General features: G+C 47.4%; 1 protein-coding gene across 4 annotated transcripts in view; it reads left to right on the top strand.

Annotated features, from left to right (window-relative positions):
* Positions 1–20,829, top strand: part of MUTYH (mutY DNA glycosylase) — a 191,197-nt gene that overhangs the window by 11,676 nt on the left and 158,692 nt on the right. Inside the window, exons 2-5 of one of the 4 annotated variants that reach the window (XM_086952290.1) lie at positions 11,570–11,685; positions 13,318–13,430; positions 17,506–17,545; positions 19,790–19,863. In XM_086952290.1, the coding sequence (XP_086808416.1) occupies positions 11,577–11,685; positions 13,318–13,430; positions 17,506–17,545; positions 19,790–19,863 (336 nt within the window). In that variant the 5' untranslated portion in view covers positions 11,570–11,576. Of the gene's footprint in view, positions 1–11,560; positions 11,686–13,311; positions 13,431–17,505; positions 17,546–19,789; positions 19,864–20,829 lie in introns of all 4 variants that reach the window. The other 3 variants (XM_086952291.1, XM_086952289.1, XM_086952288.1) reach the window with 3 other exon arrangements.

Raw genomic sequence — 20,829 nt, forward strand, 5'->3', positions numbered from 1 at the left:
ATATTTTCTATACAAGCCTGTTTATCATGATTCCCATCTGCTATCTTCTGACCCCATCTATGAAGTGCTTTTATGTCGTCCGGGTTTGCACCCGGCCTATCCGCTTCTCTTATTAGACAGTTTATAAGAAACCGTAATATCTTGCCTTGAGTATCAACTTTCTGGTAGGCCAATGCCTCCTTAATGCTTTCAGGCCCTGCCCCTGTTTGAACAAAATGATATATTTTATCTAGATGATCTACCATTCCAGGTAGTGTCAATAGAAAGTTTGTGACTCGTCGCAATCGTACTGATGCGAGCAACATTCTCTCGTCATTCTTTTTACCAGGTACTGGATCATATCTACAATCTGCAAGACGTTCTCTATATATGTCAAAATCGGCTGCTTGAGGTGTACGTTGTTGTGCTAGGTCCCTATAAGTCCACCGATGTGTTGGTGGTGGGGTTTGAAAACCTGTCGCCCCTCCGGACGCGCCTCCTGAGGCGCCGGATCCGAAGGGATTGTTTGGGTGTAAGGCAGGAGGAATAGGTGCCGGAAGAGGTGGAAGAACGGCTGGAAGGGTTGGAACGGGAGGAGGAGTAGATTGTCGCGGAGGTGGGGGCTGACTATCTCGAGGTCGAGCGCCGCCAGTAGGGGGTGTACGTGGCGGTGCGGTATTAACATATTCGGGGGCTACATCGTCTAGATAGGAAGAAAGGAAAATGTCCTTTGCGGTTTTCTGATGCACTTTAGTCGGGAGCATTGGAGGTGGCAGATCTTTTGGTACTTCCGGGGTGGCCTTAGGTAAACCTTCGGTCAGAAGAGGATACATACCATTCATAAGGGTGTTTCGTTGTCTATCTACTTGTTCTATTTTTACTCGGATACCTTCCTCAACTAATACATTTTCTCGGGCCTTGTCTGAATCCTCTTTCCTTTTCTCTTCTTTTCTGTGTGCTTTTTCTGTACGCCTATGCGATTCTTTACGCCATAATTCAATGGCATCTTTCTGTGACTGTCTGGCTTTCTTTTTCCATAATGCTTCTTCTACTCTCATGATGCAATCTGCATCCCATGTCCCAGCAGCGGGCCATCTCTGATTCTCTGCTAGATCCTTGGTGTAGTCCACCCATAAATCGAGATATAAAACGGCATCTAGGCCGTGTTTGTGGTACATAAAGTACCCTGGAGTGTCCCTAGGTGGAATGGGAACAGCTTCCTCGAGTATCCCTTTTCTAGTTTTTATCTGTCTTAATTTAGAGAATAACGGCATCTTAAAATCAGGCTACTTGATCCTTACTCAGATATGAACACACTGAACACAATAATCACAATAATGAAGATCGAACAATCACTCATACCACGACATTTTGAGAACACATTAAAACATTTTAAAACGAACAACAATGATTAGAATAAAACTAGCTAACTGCATGATACTGGATGTACTGCTAAACAGTACAGATACACTGCTAAACAGTGCAGACCAGGTCTGTGTACCCAAACCCGTCTTGACCGGCACAAACTAATGCGCACGTCTAGATGCGTCCCCAGCAACGGTACTCACCGGGAAGCACGGAAACGGAAGGCCTCGGAAACTCTGGACTGGACTGGACCGGACTGGATTCGGACTCGACTCGTGACGCGGATACTTCGGAACTTCGGAACCTGGTGGGCCTCCGTATACCTCGGATCTTGCTCTCTCAGCTAGGCTCTGGTCGGGATCCTCCGCACTCCTCACCGCCTCGTCTGGGTGTTGATCGCAGCCTCAGTCACCTCCGTTGGCCTGAGGGAGATACAGGAAATCCTGCGGGTACGCGTAGTTGTCCGTCCGGCTGTGGCAGGGGGCCAGGCCTGCAACGCACCTCCGGCGCGTGAGGTGGGGGAGGGGTCCCTATTCGGGCGCCAATTATGTGGTAAAATTAAATTACCTATACTTAATTCATGCGGTAAAGTTCAATAAGAATAACTCAGAAAAATAAGAGGCAAAATCCGTGATAATTGAGGTTTTCAAAAGGGGTTTTATTCCTTAAAAAGGAATGGGTATTTGGTTCGAACCAAAGGTGGCATACCATTCCGTCACCACGTAGGTTCGGGAAGGGACTGACAGACAATATTTTATTGGCAATCATTCATATATATAGTCAATGCATTACAGTAAAGGCATATACAGAAGGCGTAACAGCTGAGAGGAGAGATAAGAATACACATACGTAATGGATAGGCGTTACATTAGGCGTGCATGAAGGCGTGAACTAGAAGCGTCGTTAGAAACGTCATTGACATGATGTCACAAGTGGGTGGATCCATAGGAGAATCCTGCAGTGTCAGCAGAAATACATGGCAGAGATGCGCGCGCAGGCAGCATGACGTGTGATTGACGTATAACTGGAGGGTGAAGGGGACTTGACATTTAGCCCTACATGTGGAGACAGAAGTCTGGGATGTCAGATCAACCTAATCCCAAATCGTATCTAATATCTCGTGTTTAAGGAACTGTATTATCTGGAAGGAAAGGTCTCTCGGGCAGAGGCTATTCTATACTAACTGTGAGTGCGTGTATAAGTGTCTACGTGTCTGCATGAGATGCGAGGGGGCATGGGCCTACCATGGTAACAGGAGCTATGAATTACTTGCACGGAGACAGTGAGGCCGGGCCCTTTGCTCTGCAGCTGGAAGGATGTTTACTTGAACTACTAGACAGGAATGTATTTTTCGAGGAGCGGAGCAGATAATTCGAAGGCTGAATACAGTCTTGGCAGGCAACAGGCTGAGCCAAGCGCCGTTAGCCGCGCAGGGAGTAAGGCAGAGGTCACGGGTACAGATGCAGGCCCGGGCTGAGGCATTCAGAGTCAGAAGGCAGGAAAAGGCTCGATGGCAGAATTCAGGGCCTACTTCGCCAGGGCTGAAAAACGTGTAAAGTACACCACATAAAGACGTTGGCAAGGCATACTTAGGAACGGAATATTCGACCCATTCATGGTGGATCTGAAAGAGGACATGTTAACGTTGGACGCAAATGTATTTGCGTCTTCATAGCTGGAAGTGGAGGGAACATACATGTACTTGTAGCGCGTACACGGAGTCGTTGGGGTCTAAGATAGGGGACACAATTGATCATAAAATTTATATTTCCTCACTTGTCTTGGGGCCATTTCTAGCGCACGATCCGTCTTACAGTGTCACCGGCAGGGCCAGGCCAGGCACACTTGTTTCTGCTTTTAATAGGTGCCTGCTGTACTTTCATATTTGTAGACCAGCAGGGGCGCAACTATGAGGCCTAGAGCGGCACTAGGCTTTGAGGGGCCCACAGTCACCCAAAAGCTGTTTTAGACACCAAACCCAGAATTTGGGGACCCATTTCTCTTGCTTACATTAGCCCGTGGACGTACAGCAGACCTCCTCTTAAAGTGAAGGAATTAATAAAGCTACGCTGACCGCTTTACTCGAGGGTAGGATGGGAAATTACAAGTTACCCCAACCCCGGAAAGAGTGCGCCCTGCCTCGCAGGCACTGATCCGGTGACAGTGCGAATCCGAGCAGAGACACTAAAGCGCGCTCTTCAGCCCAAACAGCAAGCAATTTCCACTCTATCGATCGGCTCCGGGCACAGGACGTGCGCACCTTCTATCAGGGAACGGCATACCAGCTTGTGTCGCTGTTTCAGGGAGCACGAGGGATGTTATCTGACTTGACTTCCTCTTGTTGATTAGGCAACCCAATGGTCTTTTTCCCTCTTTTTAATTTTTTTGCTGAAAAGCAGCACATTTCAGCCAAACATGTTGTTACAATGATGGAAGGTCCAGAGGTTGTAGGTTTCAAGTAGGTATTTATTGAGATACAAGGTGATGTTAAAGCCAGGATGTAAAGTAGGCCAGTAAGTATCCTTGTAAATAAGCCCCACCAGGAGCTGTCCTCCTGGGCGCTCAGCCTTCAGTCACCAACTGAATCTGTCCACCCATCCAACATTCTATGACATGTATAACATTCCACACAGAGAGCAGGGGAAGAAAGAGAATATAGAAATAACCATACAACACATGTCTTCTTGTCAAGTACGTTATACTCGACCAACACACTGACACACACTTGCGTTTTGCGCAACTTTATTGGATTCGGAATCTCGCAGAAGAATCGACATTTAAAAAGGGGCTACAGGGACAGTAGTTGCTCTTTTGGCTGACACGCAAGCGTTAAAGCCGGACTCTTGTTCGAAGCACGTCGTCGAGTTAAGACTGTTCTTTGGCGTGGTTGCATCGGACATTAGGCGCTTGCCCATCTTACGCAAGAGCACACTGACTACTAGTAGGTCCAATAGCAAAGTGTGGCCAGAGGCAGCTCCTGATTGGCAGGACACACCTGGGCTCATGCAAGGGGTTCAAGCTGGGGTAATAAGTTTAGTGATTTAGGGGACTATTCAGACGCCTGCACAGTGGCAGCTGATGAACATTTAAAGTGGTGGGTGTAACCCTTGGCCCAAATTCCAGAAAGCAAGCCTGACTTTCACTAGGTGGGTTCACTCTCACTCGCTTCCACTCAGTCTTACTCTCTCACATGTTCTCATTCACTTACCCTCACGTTTACTTATTCTGACTCACCCAGCCTCACTCTGACCCACTCAGTCTCACTTACTCTCTCAGTTTCTCTCCTGATCACTAAGTCTCCGGATATCTGTAACTCAATAATTTGTACCCAGTCACATTCTGACTCACTCACTCCCATTCAATCTCACTCATTCTCACATGTTCTCCCTAAGTCTACCCCTGATTCACTTGCTCTCCAATACACTCAATCGCATTCATTCTAAAAAAAAAAAAAATGGTGTGTACAAAAATGGTAAGCATCCTTTGGAAATTAATGCTATTTTTAATGCAGATGCTTCACCCAAATAGTTTTCAATGAAATGTCGTTTTCATTTCAAGGTGTAACAACATTTGCCTTTTTAGCTATTGGATCTTGCTCTGGGGGAGGGGGTTTTCCCTGGGGCAACATTCCACGTAGGTCAGAAGATTTTAAATATGAGTTTAGCCATGCACCAGCAAAAATGCTTGTATTTGATCAGCATCTTACTTTAATTGACTTGTTCTGCCTCTATTACGGGATTCCCCACCCATCCACCTGTTTCTCTTTCACCCCCCTACCCGTCCTTGTTCCTTCTCATTGGTGAATAATCAGTGTGTCATGAACTGGTACAAGAACCTGTGGCTGCCCCAAGCATATGCTTTTGCAGCTGTACAGCCGTTCTTGTCTGTGGCAGCGCAGGAATTTTTCTGAGTGGAATTATCCCTTCTAATCCAGATTCCCGAATCAATCAATCAATCAATCAGTGACACTTGTAAAGCGCGCTACATACCCGTAGGGTCTCAAGGCGCTTGGGGGGGGGGGGGGGGTGCCGCTACTGCTCGAACAGCCAGGTCTTCAGCTTCTTCCTGAAGGAGAGGTGGTCTTGGGTCAGGCGCAGGTCGGACGGGAGGGAGTTCCAGGTCTTGGCGGCCAGGTAGGAGAAGGACCTTCCTCCTGTAGTCGCTCTTCGGATGCGGGGGACGGCGGCGAGGGCGTGGTTGGCTGATCGGAGGTGGCGTTTGGGAGCGTAGAAGTTGACTCGGCTGTTGAGGTAGCTCGGGCCTTGGTCGTGTAGGGCTTTGTGTGCGTGGGTGAGGAGGCGGAAGGTGATTCTCTTGTTGATGGGGAGCCAGTGAAGGTCTCTCAGATGTCCGGAGATGTGGCTGGATCGTGGGATGTCGAGGATGAGTCTGGCTGAGGCGTTTTGGATCCGCTGGAGTCTCTTCTGGAGCTTGGCGGTGGTACCGGCGTAGAGGGCGTTGCCGTAGTCCAGTCGGCTGGTGACGAGGGCCTGGGTGACGGTCTTCCTGGTCCCTGTGGGGATCCACCAGAAGATCTTCCGTAGCATGCGTAGGATGTTGAAGCACGCCGAGGAGACGCTGTTGACTTGCCTGGTCATGGAGAGGGAGGAGTCCAGGATGAAGCCCAGGTTTCGTGCATGGTCTGTCGGTTTGGGTGCGGTGCCCAGGGCGGGAGGCCACCAGGAGTCGTCCCAGGCGGAGGGTGAGGAGCCCAGGATGAGGACCTCCGTCTTGTCCGAGTTCAGTTTCAGGCGGCTGGTCGTCATCCACTCGGCTACCTCTCTCATCCCTTCGTGCAGGTTGGCTCTGGCGGCGGCGGGGTTGTTGGTCAGGGAGAGGATCAGCTGGGTGTCGTCGGCGTAGGAGATGATGCTGAGGTGGTGTTTGCGTACGATGGCCGCGAGGGGGCTCATGTAGACGTTGAAGAGGGTGGGGCTCAGGGATGATCCTTGGGGGACGCCGCAGATGACTTCGGAGGCCTCTGACTTGTACGGTGGTAGGCGGACTCGCTGTGTTCTTCCGTCGAGGAAGGAGATGATCCATTCCAGTGCCTTGTCCTGGATTCCGATGTTGCTGAGGCGCTGTATTAGGGTGCGGTGGCAGACCGTGTCGAATGCCGCGGAGAGGTCTAGGAGGATGAGGGCCGCTGTTTCTCCATTGTCCATCAGGGCTCGGATGTCATCGGTGGCGGCGATGAGGGCGGTCTCGGTGCTGTGTTTGGCTCGGAAGCCGGACTGTGAGGGGTCGAGGGATCCGTTCGTCTCGAGGAAGGCGGCCATCTGCTTGTTGACGGTCTTCTCGATGACTTTGGCTGGAAACGGGAGAAGCGAGATGGGGCGGTAATTCTTGAGGTCGGTGGGGTCCGCTGTTGGTTTCTTGAGTAGAGCGCTGAGTTCGGCGTGTTTCCAGCTTTCGGGGAAGATGGCGGTGTCGAAGGATGTGTTGATGATGTCTCGCAGGTGGGGTGCGATGACAGCGTCGGCCTTGTTGAAGACGTGGTGAGGGCAGGGGTCGGTTGGTGATCCGGAGTGGATGGAGTTCATCGTGCGGATGGTGTCTTCGGTGCTGATCGGGGTCCAGGCGTGGAGGGTGGTGGTGGGGGGGGGTGGCTGGTCGGTCGTGGTGTGCGTTGGTTGGTTGTTGAAACTGCTGTGTATGTCCGTGATCTTGTTGTGGAAGTATGAGGCGAGGGAGTTGCAGAGGTCTTGCGATGGGGTGATGTCGTTGTTTCCTGCGCTGGGGTTGGAAAGCTCTTTCACGATGTTGAAGAGTTCCTTGCTGTTGTGTGCGTTGTTGTCCAACCGGTCCTTGAATGCTGTTCTCTTGGCGGCGCGGATCAGCTGGTGGTGTTTCCGGGTGGCAAGTTTGTAGGAGGTCCTGTTGTCCGGTGTCGGTTCCCTTTTCCAGACTTTCTCGAGGGCTCGGCAGTTCTTCTTGGAGCTCTTGAGTTCGTCGGTGAACCATGGGGCCTTCTTGCTGCCGGGTCTGCTAGGCGGGGTCCTCAGCGGGACGAGTTCGTCCGCGCAGTTGCTGATCCACTTCGTGATGTTATCGGCGGCCTGGCTGGGGTTCGCTGAGCTGGCAGGAGGGTGTTGGCTCAGGGAGGTGGCGAGCTGGTCTGCTGTGATCTTGTTCCAGCTTCTGCGGGCGGTGTGTTGCTGGTGTTGGTGGGTCGTCGTTCTCTTGAAGGTGAAGTGGACGCAGCTGTGGTCCGTCCATTGAAGCTCTGTGGCGTGGCTGAAGTCGATGTCTGTGCTGGATGAGAAGACGGCGTCGAGTGTGTGTCCGGCGAGGTGGGTGGGGGTGGACACCAGTTGCTTGAGTCCCAGGTTGGCGAGGTTGTCGAGCAGGGTGCTGGTGTTGTGGTCGTTGTTGTTCTCCAGATGGAAGTTGAGGTCTCCCAGGAGGATGTAGTCAGCGGAGGGGAGGGCATGCGGGCTGATGAAGTCGGCGATGTCCTCGCTGAATTGCGTGCGTGGTCCAGGGGGTCGGTAGATCAGGGTGCCTCTGAGGGTGGTGTTCGGGTTGGTGTGGATCTGGAAATGCAGGTGTTCGGCGCTGGTCAGGGTGTTGTCGGTGCTGGTCGTGAGACGGATGGTGTTCCTGTGGATGATGGCGATGCCTCCTCCCATCTGGTTGGCGTTTCGGTCCCTCCGGACGATCTTGTAGCCCTCTGGGATGGCGATGGCGATGTCGGGAGCTGAAGAGGCGTTCATCCAGGTCTCCGTGAGGAAGGCAACGTCAGGGGCTGTGGCGTCTAGAAGGTTCCAGAGTTCGATGGCGTGTCTGTGGACGGAGCGGGTGTTGAGCAGGATGCACTTGAGGTGGGTGCTGCTGGAGTTCGCCTTGGCGGGTGCTGGTGCGGGGCTGGTCCGGATGCAGGAGAACTTGCAGGCGTGGCAGCTGAACGGGCCGTGGGTGCGTCTTGGAGTGGCTTGGTGGCATTCTGGGAGTCGGCCGGTGTTGAGTGCGGTGAGGGTGGCGGCGGAGTACGTCCGGCGGGTCGGTCGGGCTCTTCGGGGGCCAGGGGTCCTGGCGCTGGTCGCGATCCGGTCGCGCGCAGACGGGCTTACCTTTGGCGCGCCTTCGGCGCACAAACGGCGCACCCGCTGCGCGTGACCGCTGCGCGTTCGCACGGTCGCCATTTAAGGCGAAGTGCGCGGGTGGGCGGGGCAGCTGGGAGGCGGGAGCGGGGAGGGTTACAGAAGACAAAAGGGGCGGGGACAAGCGGCGGTGGCGGGAAGGGAGGGCGGGGGGCGACGCGGTAAGCGGACAACAAGGAAGGAGAGCAAACACGGAAAGAAATGCAAAACAGGCACAAAATAACGTCAAAAGCGGGGAAAAAAGAGAGTTACACACAGTTTAAAAAAGCAAGCACAAAAAACAGTCAAAACAGGGAAAAACACTCGCAGCGGCGGCAGCCGGCAAACGAGGCAGCAACGAGGCGGAGGGCAGGCAGGGGCACACGCAGCAGCTGGTGGCCGTGCGGCGCGGGGGTGTCCCACAATCTACGGACAGTTTGGCAACATGCCGCGTCATTTAATCACAGAACGGGATGTCAGTGCACAATAACCTGCATTTTGGGTGATGTTCCAGCCAGGTATTTGAGTTTTGGGCAAAACTCATTCAAGTAAAAAGGTGTGTTTTTAAAGTGTCACTGATTTCAAGACTTCAGAGAAACTTGTCACTTGGGGGCTGATGCACAAATCTTCTTTCCACACCTCCTGCCCGTCTTGCTTCAGGTGAGAATCACGTTTAAATTTTAAAAATATCACAAGACGTAATAAGAAAAAAACAATTGTGAATGAGACATGAGAGTGGTTGTGATAAAAAGCAGGAAGGGTGCATAGAAAGGAGCCTTTACAAAAAATCATCTGCCAGTACGCTATCATCTACCAGCTTCTAGCGATATACCAAGGTCATGCAAGGCCAACCTTTTAACATTTGTGTTTCCGAGCAACAACTAGAGTTGGGCTAGCCAACCCATTTACAGGGATAACCGAGTCAGAGCGGATCCAATGGTCTGGCGCGGATCTTAGAGCCTGTGCACAAGCTGTGCCCTGAAAACACTGTTTTACCCTGCTGACTTTAAAGGGTTTCCACTTTGTTTTTCCCCCTCACAATTACACAGCATGTACAGTGAGAACTTCCAAAATGGAAGTTTTGTCGCAGGTACAAAGGCAACGCTTGATAGTAATTGATAATTACACTTAATTCATGGCAAGGAATTCCAAAGGTCAACCTTTTTGATAGACCGGAAGGGACAGTCTGTCAAGGTGTCAAATGTTGGCTATATAACCTATCTCCCAACTATCGAGGTGGTTGAGACAACGAAGAGACGGTAGCGTGGGATGTGGAAACCTTTAAAGCTGTGAGTGGCTGTTCCTGTGGTACTATTAAAAGATACTCCTTTTCAGACATTTTACATTTGTTATTGATGTCTGGCATTATTTCTACAACTCTTAGCTCTGAACTCACCAGCCAAGGAGCATAAAAAACAATTTCTCCCCTCTCTCACCCAAGCCCTTTCCCTTTCACCAAACACAGTGACAACAGCAGGGTTAACCTCCATCAAAGGTAGTGCACCCACCTCCAGAGACAAGTGGGAACACCTGTGCCAATTTTGAGTCAGAGACTGGTAGCGCAGGCAAAGCCAATAGCTCTGGTTAAATGCTTATACGGTTCCAAAAGTGAGACCTATTGGCTATTCCAATGCTTGTTAATTATTGCTGTTGGCTAGGAACCCTTTGGACTATGCTCAGTTGACAAGTTGCCCTTTTCATTGTACCTAGATGGCTTTGAGCCCATTCAAATAGACTTGTCTGTCTTTGTGCACTTCTAAATATACTTTTCTGACCAGAGCTTACTTCAATGGCCTAATTGTCTTACATTTCCTGACTTCTTTAACTAGACAGGCCACCGGAAGATTTTTGACAATGCTTAAATGACTATGCACCATCAGACTTTTTTTGCCAGTCTCCTTTAACTTAGATGTGCACAGAAGGGACCAGTATTTTCAGAGAGTGGTTTTGTATCCTAAATGAATGGTTTTTTGGACTGTACTTTAAAGATTGTCTTGCCCTCAACCCCAAAAAAACCGATATAGTTGATGTAGTCTGATGCACAGAATAAACACATTTAGGCTTCGCACAGTAGAATACATTTCACAGATTACAGAGACGCACACACTTTGGCTATCTCCTACTTAAATCTTGTTTTACAAATCTAAAAAGTTCAAAAGAGGCCACTCTTGCATTTTGCCACATGTATTTGCTTTGGAGTACAGAGCTATTGCAGCACTATCTCCTCTTGTAATACCAAATGTAAACGCTTTTTTAATAAACATTTTAGTGTTTTTTTAAGAGTTAAAGATCACAGAAAGTATAGACTAGCAATACGTCGTTGTATGTAGGTCACATCAGCTTGTTTCTTGTTGGTCTGCCATGCTCTTTTTTACCCCTGTCAGCACCAGTTTGTTTTTTCAATTGCTAATGCACTAGTCGTGGTCTCCTTCTCTCTATCCAGGTCAGAGATTGGCCTGCTACAGTTTCCAGCACTTTGGCCATTGCTGCCATAATGTAAGCCACTTTTTGGTACACACCCCTCCCCCCCGCCACCCTCGTTGATCTGTCTCTCTGCCAACAATAAGATGTAAGAGCTTTGTTTCATTTAGCGTAGATCTCACAGGTTCATGCTTGGAGTAGCAAACCTATCTCTCATGTTACACACATCTGAGTGTCTGAGGCCTTAGCCAGCTGATCAATCGACCCCTTGTGCTGAGCCAGAGGCCCTTTTGCATGGACAGCTGGCCATGGATGATCTGGACTAGATTAGAATGACTGTTTAGCCTTTTGATCATTCTAGATGCGGTTGAATGATTGGGAGTTAGAGTATCTGTTTTTCCTTTCCATTATTCTCAGTGAGCCTTGGGTGATGGATGGGTACCTAGTTCTCTAAGTGAAGCTTACCTTGGTGACAAACCATTTGTTTTTTACCTGGATAACGTTTTTTTAAGCAAAGACAGACTTTGCATGACCATTCCACACTTCCTGTTATCATCTTGATTTCTGGTTTCCCCAATCAAAACCCCTAATCCTCACCACTTGGTGAAGAAAAAGAAACACATTAATAAGAGATTGCTAAGTCGTCTTCTGAGCCTTTTTTATTGCAGTTTTGCCTGATAAGGTCAGATCAATAAAACTTTCCATTTTATGAGTGTTTGTAGGTTAACAATGAAGAAACTAAAGACCTCATCAAAAGACACTAAAAGGAGTGCACCGGCTCTTGGGGAAGAGACTGAACTTCCAGGACAGACTAATGGGGACTCTACAGATGGAGGAAGTAAGTAACAGAACATCATGTCAGGTAGGATCTAGACTGAAAGCTGAGTTTCTCACATGTAAAATATTCACATTTAAAAGATCTGCTACTCTGATTTTGATATCTGGATTATGAGTTGGAAGTCAATTTAAAGACATGGAAGTAAGTGGCACAAACGTTCCTCACAGTGTGGCCAAGAACTTTATCTCCAGGCCACATATTCCAGCTCAGTCCAGGCTGTTTGCATTTAGACTCTCTTCTTGACTGGCTATTGTGTTAAGTTCTCCGTAAAATGAGTTGGTGGACCCAGTCAAGCGACAGGAGATCTGTCTCCAGTAGGAGCCGTATTCACTGTTGCTTCATTGCTCTTATTATTAGTTTCATCACAGAAGCCACTGGCTAAGTGAGCACTGAGTCAGAGACCCTGTGCTCCCTCTTCAGCAGGCATGAGGTACATTTGAGGCCTTAAACATTGATGGGTAAATATGTGCTTTTGATTGCAAGTTGGAAAGGCCATTACCTGAGTAGCTTAATGCCTTTGTAGTGGAGTTCAGTGTGCAACCTGCTCATTAAGGATCTCAATCACAGCTGTGCTGACTTCACCAGGCATTTTTCCAGTTTCAGCAAATCCATTGCCAGTGACTGGCGCAATAGTAGCATAATCCATCAAGACATTTGTAATTTAAGTCAGTGTAAATCACTTGACTTTATGTTTTGTTGTTAAGATTTCTTGACTTGAAAGAACGGTAACTGTAGGGGAAAGATGCAAAATCGCTTTATCCAACGGGCAGCAAAGCAGATTGCTAGCGTCCTCACTTCTCTGCCTCGATGAGCAGATCATCTTCTACCTTGAGTAAGGCACACATATGTGCCTTGGACTAGTTAATGCTGTTAAAGCTCAGATATTCACTTCCAGATTTGATCTAAAAGCTGCAGCTGGCATTTGTCCTTCCAAGATCCTCCTATGGAACAATGAAGATTTTAATATAGGAACTCGCGTGTCCAGTTTAGTTCGGAAGCTCAATAGGGTCTAGTGGGGATTGTGGAGGTTGGGAGTGTAGTGTTCCAAGTGGCTAACAGGCCTTTGGATCCTTGCAGCTGCTTGATGAGGCAGGAGATATCTATTTCATAGTCTAAGCATTAGCTAGTAAATCCAACTAAGAATTGCAATGCCTTAGAACGAGGACAAAAAATATCACAATCCATACTGACTATGTATACAAGTGCTTTGGTGGTACAGTACATTAATTAAAAACTTGTGTTCAGTTGCATCACATCATTAATCAGGATAGATAGGGATTTGGAAGCAAATCTATGTCTAGCAATTAGTTTGTGTACATAATGAAATAATATATCTGAGAGCAAACTATCTAGTTTATTGTTCAAGCTAAATGCTTCTTATGTCAGTGAGTTGCTCCTCTGACCCAGGAGAGAATTTTAGCTTTTGCTTGCCCATCCCATATGTTGTTCCCTGGGCTGGCCTTATTGTAAACCGAGTGTAAAGCCTCCACTGCTCACACAAGTCGAATTGAAATGACAGCTAGGACACATGATACCAAACTAGCAGTCACAGCTCACAGATATCCGTTAGTGTGTGCGTGCTAGGATCTCGCGATGCCAGCTTCCTAATATGTACATTTTTTACAGAAACAGAAGAGAAGATATCCTCATACCACTCATTTGGCAATGTAGAAGTGGCGCTCTTCCGGAAGAATCTGTTGTCATGGTACGACCAGTGTAAACGCGATCTGCCCTGGAGGAAGTTGGTAAGGCTCCTTGTTGCAAGGGCTCTTAAGTCCTCTCTGTTCATGAACTGTGAAGAAAAGTGTATAATTTGATACTGCATATTTTACGTCTGACTAGCTGTTTTATTCACTCCTATGGCTGAGCTCCATCCCCACCACCCCAATCAGGGCAATTGTGTCTTGTTGCCTCAGCGTATCATCTATCTGAAGGCTTCTTCACCACTACGCCTGACCTCCACCTGCTCTATTCTGTCGATACTGCTTTATTGGCCCTAATATTGTTTAAGACCTTTTACACTCTGCTGCTTGTTTTGTTATATTTGTTCATTTTCGACCTGGCCACATTGAGTCCATCAATGAAGTTTAGTATGAGCAAATGTGAGTTCCATTTTTCGTGGCAAACTGCATAACAGTTTAAGGTGTACAACATGTGTGCCTGCAGCATAGATCTAGTTACCTGAATGTGGTCCGCAGTCACTGATGTTTTACAGGGGCGAGTATACGACGAGGGGTTGAATACCACATCACATTCTACCATTGAGTCTGGATGTGGTTTAAAGTGACCTTTGTTGTCTCTAAATGTAATTTATATTTATATAGCGCATTATCACCAACGGTCTCTAAGCGCTTGCTTTGGGAACCAGTCCTGGTTTTTCCCTGTGAGATAACCCGTACTGGGCACCCTCAAGGTGAAAGCCAGGCATCCCTCCGCGGGGGGCCATAGTGGAGATTAAGCAAGCTTTTGCCCGGAGTTGCAGAGTGTGAACCCGTGATTCGAGCAGGCACCGAAGCGAGAATTATCGAGTCCGTGGACATTCTTGGTCTCAAGACCCTGCTGCGTCGGGAATTGAACCCTGGTCCCGGGTCTGACCTCTGCTTCATGGTCTGCCTCCTCTAACCATTGAGCCGCACTTCTCCTAAATGCCAGCTTGCCATCACTTCAGATTGCTGGTGACTGAATTTGGTTGAAGGCTACATGTCTTGTTTGTAAACTACAGCAATCCATTACCTCTGGCTGCCATTGGTCTCAATCACAACAATTTGAACCTCCCCTCAGAGGGTGTGAGCCCAGCCTCTGCGGGAGATTCCACAGTCAGCTTTCACAGACCCCATCATGAGGCTGGACAAACCCTCTCCACATCAGACACCTTGACTCCTGCGCAAGGATTTTCAGTCTGGCCTAATCTATCTTCTGAAGTGCTGAACAGCTTCTTATCGCTGTCCTAAGGCAGCCACTGCGTTCTTATGTGATTCCACCTTCAGATTCCACTCTGAAAGGGAGGGAAGCTGTTTGGTCCAAATGCCCAAGGCTTGGACCTTCTGTTCCATATCCATGCCCCCCCTTACTTTGATCCTTAAGACATAGGATGAAAATGTTCTCGTTTCATTGTAACAGTGGGAAAAATAAACATTAGCACTTAGAGTTTTACTTGGTACTAATTTCTTAAGGATTTCTAAATGGCTATTACATTGTAACCATCTGCCATCTGTGAGATGGTGTAATGGTATGTGTGTGTATAAAGTGCACCATAAAAGTGCTGTAACTTGCTTATCAAAGTTGCTGACACACCTCAATGGATGCCAGGACCCCAGTATTGTGTGCAGATTGTTTGAGGCCTGATGAGTTGGGTCTGACATCCACAAATTAGTAGTAGCGGCAACAATTTTGAAACACAGAGGCCTATTTACAAACTGTGTTTTGTAGTTTGTTTAGAATGACTGCAGTAATACTACTCGCGTACCACAAACTGTAATTCACAAACCTATTTGTAGAGACCTGTGCCTCAGTTTCTCCTATCTTTTCTGCGCAGAGATCTTCGTTACTATCGCATAGATCCGTGCACAGTTAAGTCAAAATTTCGATAGTTCTGGTGGCAGGCACATTAGGGAGTGTCTGGAACACAGGGAACACCTTCACCTAAATAGGAGAATTTTAGGGAGGGACGTGCAAATATAAACACTCCCCCACACAAGATTAAGCCCATTGCTATTCACAAACTGTACTTCTAACGTTACTGCAGCCCAACATGCCCCAAAACTGTTGTACATGTATTCCAGCACATCCTTGGAGTGAGTCCATCTATACACATACCCACAGATGCTGTAACACCTCCCATGTAACACAGTTGTGGTAGGGTCTTAAAATAACCTCCAATAGAAAAGAATGCTAAATATATAATGTATCTAGCTTTTTAAAATAAGTACATGGATGTTTTTTTAATAGTGTATATTATTAAATGAATAGTTATTTTAATGTTACATTAATAATAAACTTTTGTTAAATAACGATTAGTGTTTAGAATTAATTCTATACATGACTTATGAATTTTAAAAACGTATTGCATTAAAAAAATTATGTAACATACATGGTTTTTTGTTCTATAGAGATTTTTAATATTAACTATATTAAGTTCATCTTTAACATTTTATTTGAACAATTCTATGTTTAGAATATATAAAATTCTTCCATAATAATATTTTATAATAAAATATTTGTATATTTCTTTTAAAGTGTAATAAAAGTTTGATGCATTTTCTATACTTTACTATTGAGAGATCTCTGTGCCTGTGGCAGAGACCTTCGCCTAGGAGTGAAAAGCTATGAGTAGTAACTTTACACTAGGAAATCCTGTTCTAGGAGGCATCACCAGTGGTGAAGACTTGTAAGTCTACACCTAGGAGTAATTTTACACTTGGTAGTGAGGAATAACAAATACGTTTAAAGTTACTACTAGGTACATTAGTAGATTTGCACGTTTCAATTTGCCTTTGTGAGTACCTTTTTAATGAAGGCCCACAATCTGCAGCAGGTTTTCTTCTTTTCTGCTCATGGCCCTACCCTTTTGTTGACTAACTGCCACACTTCCAATCATGTCCCTAACAACACCAATTAACATCATTCAGTCTTCTTTGGGGTGATTGAAAAGTCGTCCATCTTGCTGCCTTACTTATCTTGGTATTGTCTATGATTTGTATGTCTGCAGAATCTCACCACTCTCGTTTAGAATCCTCTTTTTAGCATTCTTACATATATTCCATAAGGTTTGTCTGAACTAGTGGTTCTTGGTTATGGGGCAGGTAGAACTGATTCCATAAATTATTTCTTATATGTCTCTCCTTCACATCCTTTTGATGGTAAGCCAAACTTTGTTTTTGAACTCCGACCTTCCTCAGTAACTGTTTCACACACCTGCTGGGCCCAGGGAAGTGCCACACAAGGAATGTATGACATTATCCCGCTGTATTTCTCCCCGCAGGGAATCGCAATGCGGTCGATACAACGACCATGTTGATAGTCCGCATACCATTACTCCGAGAGTCGTAACAACGACTTGCAGAGGGGACGCTGAATGTTATAATTTAATAGTCCAACTCCAGTCTGTGTGGACAGTAGGGAAGGTGTTGTATTTTAAATCCAACTCCCCCCCCCCCCACTTCCGCAAGTCGTTGTTCTGATTTGCGGAGTAATTGTATGCAGAATCAAACGACCGCGTTGTGATTCCCTGCGAGGAGAAAGATTTGTGGTAAACATTGTTTACCCCACACAAGATATCGGGCCTGGATCTGCGTTTGGTGGTCTGAAAGCAGAGCGGCACGCCACCACCCCGCTCCCACATCGCCAAACTCCACTGTCGAACTTCAGCCGGATTACAAGTTGTAATTCGTAATCAGGCCCTAAGTTCGGATGATTTGGTTCACCTTCACCCTTTTCATCATTCTATCCTTTGCATCACATTGCTGCACTCCATAGCTGACCTTCTATGTAAGGGTGACTTCCATGGGTGGCTCGTTCTATTATGCATGATCCAGCCAGGCCAAAGAGCACACCACACATCAGGAAACATGCTGCTGTTTATCCGAGGGGCCTACCTGAAATCAACAGGATCTGCTCCTGAAATCTGAGATCTCGTTTTCTGCGAAGGGCAGGACTATTTATTGGATGACTTCACACACTAGTGTACTTATCCTCCGATTTATCCCTAAATCTTCCTTTTGTCTATATGTCTGCATTCTAATTAGCAAGGGTTTTTTCCTTGCTATGAAAGACTTTGGTCTCTAGGTTGACAGTTGTGTTTTTGTGGTTTTCGTTGTTTAGGCGGTGGAAGAAATGGACCTGAATAAAAGGGCATATGCAGGTAAGAGTGAGTAATAATAAGTTATCTGTTGCTGTTGTCTGAAGAGGTGACTTCTGTCCTTGCGCTGTTGTGTGTAAGCACAATAACAGAGCCCTTTTCTGAAACATGCATGCAATGCTTGTGGTAACGTAACCTCAGCCTATTAATGTTTAAAGTGGTTATTGTTCCTGGTGTGGCAGTACTTTTCTTTGAGATGAGCTGGTGGTGCTTCTCCTCTGCTGCAGGTGAATAAGCAATGACCACTAAATGCTTGCTCAGAGGCACGTGAGGCCAAAAGAGCTCTTCCATGATTGCTAATCTGGGCAAGGATGCTTCATTACCATAACTGCAAACATGAGAAGGGCACCCGACCCATTGCAATAACTAAATGATGATGTCACAGGAGAGAATGCACACTCTAATAGGGGCATATGGTGGCGTGATCATACTGGTACCACAGTACCTTGGGGCATCTGATGGTGGGAACATATGCCGGTCTATGTAACTTGCGCAATGTGGAGATGGGTTCACAGTCCCATTGCTATAACTTGGCTTGTACTGGTAGGTGAGTTCTCCCAATACAGTAACTGGCATGGGCTGGTGGGGAGGGGGACTCCCTTACAGTAACATAGACATGTGCTCGCGGGTGAGTGTTACCATTACAGTAACTCTGGCAAGGGCTGGTGGGAAGGGGCCTCAGCGGCGGCTCCTCCACTAAGGCGCAGGAGCGCCATCCTACTGCATTTTGAGCGGTGGAAAAAGGAAAAATTAAATGATAATAACACTATGTTATTACCATTTTATGTTTCCGTTGTCAGGCAGGTTTATGGGGCTTGGCAGGCTGACTGTCATCACAGCCAACAAGGGGAGGAGTGGTGGGCACTTAAGTGTGCATGGTGGTTTGGCCGGCCAAATAGTCATGCGCACTTTGCATGTTCCCTACGGGGCAGCAATACACAGTCTGGTGAAGAACATGCACCGACTCCCACTGCTTCCCATGGATGGTCCGAGGGTGCTTTCCGCAGATGGGAATACGCTGCTTCCAGTGGATAGGGTTAGGCTGCTTCCCATGGATGGTCCTAGGGTGTTTCCCGCCGATGGGAATAGGCTGCTTCCAGTGGATAGGCTTTGGCTGCTTCCCAAGGATGGGCCCAGTGTGCTTCCCGCGGATGGGAATAGGCTGCTTTCCATGGATGGTCCTAGGGTGCTTCCCGCAGATGGGAATAGGCTGCTTCCAGTGGATAGGCTTAGGCTGCTTCCCATGGATGGGCCTAAAGTGCTTCCTGCAGATGGGAATAGGCTGCTTCCATTGGATAGGGTTAGGCTGCGTCCCATGGATGGGCCTAGGGTGCTTCCTGCAGATGGGAATAGGCTGCTTCCAGTGTATAGTTTTTGGCTGCTTTTCAGGGATGGGTGTAGGGTGCTTCCTACTGATGGGAATAGGCTGCTTCCAGTGGAAAGGTTCAGGGAGCTTTCCAAGGATGGGCCCAGGGTGCTTCCTTTGGATGGCAATAGGTTGCTTCCCGTGGATAGGATTAGGCTGCTTCGTGCAGGCAGGCTTAAGATTCTCACTGTTAGTCTGTTTGAGTGGACAATGGTAGACTGCTTGATATGGATTCACTTTGTTCTGTGGCTTGTCTAGGCTGCTTCCCCTGGAAGGGTGCAGACTGCTACTGCTTTCTATAACTCAGCTTAGCCTGCTTTCGGTGGATGGGGTTATACTAGCCCAAGCTTCTCCAACAAGTAGCTCGTGAGCTGCTGGTAGCTCTCCATCAACCTGTGATTAGCTCGTGTGTGCAGCTCTGCCTACTAAATTAGAAGCTTTTGCTTGGTTGAATTATTCTATATATGCATAACAAAATGGGAAAGTGTGTAGTCAAGACGAAAATGTGTGCATCTTCAGAACCCATATTTTCTCAAATGTTTTTAAAGCAGATATTTGAATGATAAATAATGTAGGATTGGGAGACGTATGACTAATATTAGTACCTTGATAATATTACCTTGGTGTCAGGGGCATTGCAGCTGTGGCATTTATGTGTTATGCTCTTATTATTAACAAACTTGGATACCCCAGTCTTACAGTAGTGTGTGTGGAGATGCTACGATGCTTCTGTTGTGGATGAATATAATATTTAACAAGCCAGTAAAGCAAATTTGTGGAAATACAAATGGAGCATGTAAAAAGAATGCAACTTACCAGAGTTTATCAAACTACAGAGACTTTGCGGGTAACTCACCTATTTTTCTATCTTCTGCCCACAGTCTGGGTGTCCGAGATCATGCTGCAGCAGACACAGGTGTCCACAGTAATTGCGTATTACAACGCCTGGATGAAGGTATGTGGTGCCCCACTACTGCGTGACTCCACAGAAAAAGGCACTGGCCCCCATACATCTCATAGTTATAAAATGAACAATTCTTTTACTTTAGTTTGTCAGCAGGAGCATTTTTCAGTTTGTTGTGGGGAGGGTAAGTACAGAACTCTACCAACATAAAAAGGGAAGAACCAATGGCCCTCTGACTAGGGGAGCAGCAGGAAGGCCAAGCAGTGCTGGCAGCATCACAGGAGGAACGAAGAGGGCAAATTTCTGGAGCTAGTGGGTCTTGGTGAGACCAGCCTGGGCTGCGCCTGCGACAAATCAGCAGGACATGCTCTGAGCCTATTTGCAGGAAGGAGCCACTGCCCCCACCTGTAAGGGATGGTGCTAATGATGAGGAAGCTCTCGTCTGGAGAGTGACAGTCTTCTTGTAATGATTGAGGAGATGAGATGGGAGAAAGTAGCCTCACCAGCTCTAAATGTAAATGTCCAGTATTTGTAAAGAGCAAACAACTACCGAAGGTGTCAAGGCCCTGGGGGACGTCGGGAAGATTAAGCGAGCTATTGCCAAGAGTCAGATGGTGCTGGGCTGATCTGCTGCCGGTGCCAGGGAGCGAACCGTGAGCCCCTGGGTTCCGGAGTCAGTCGCCCTGGCTGATACGCACACCTCTTCAATTTATCCAGTGGTATCCAGCAGGTCGGTGATCTGCCCGCAATACGCTGATGGTTGAATGGACAATGTCTGTGTCAAGCTGGATGGGTGCGTGCTGTTATGATGGCACTATGAACACCTTTACGATGAGTGTGGCCACAAGACTAGTCATCACACAGAAAGTAACCTGTTTGAGTCCTCATGCACAGAATGTTTTGAGCTTTTTTATAACAAAAGCACAGGTGCACCACTACTCGATATTTAGGGAAATCACATATTCAATCTATTCCCAAACAGCCAAGTTATTCCAAAATTTCATTTATTCAGTATAA

Source organism: Lissotriton vulgaris, chromosome 1_1 (assembly GCF_964263255.1).
Source record: "Lissotriton vulgaris chromosome 1_1, aLisVul1.2, whole genome shotgun sequence".
NCBI classification, from domain to species: domain Eukaryota; kingdom Metazoa; phylum Chordata; class Amphibia; order Caudata; family Salamandridae; genus Lissotriton; species Lissotriton vulgaris.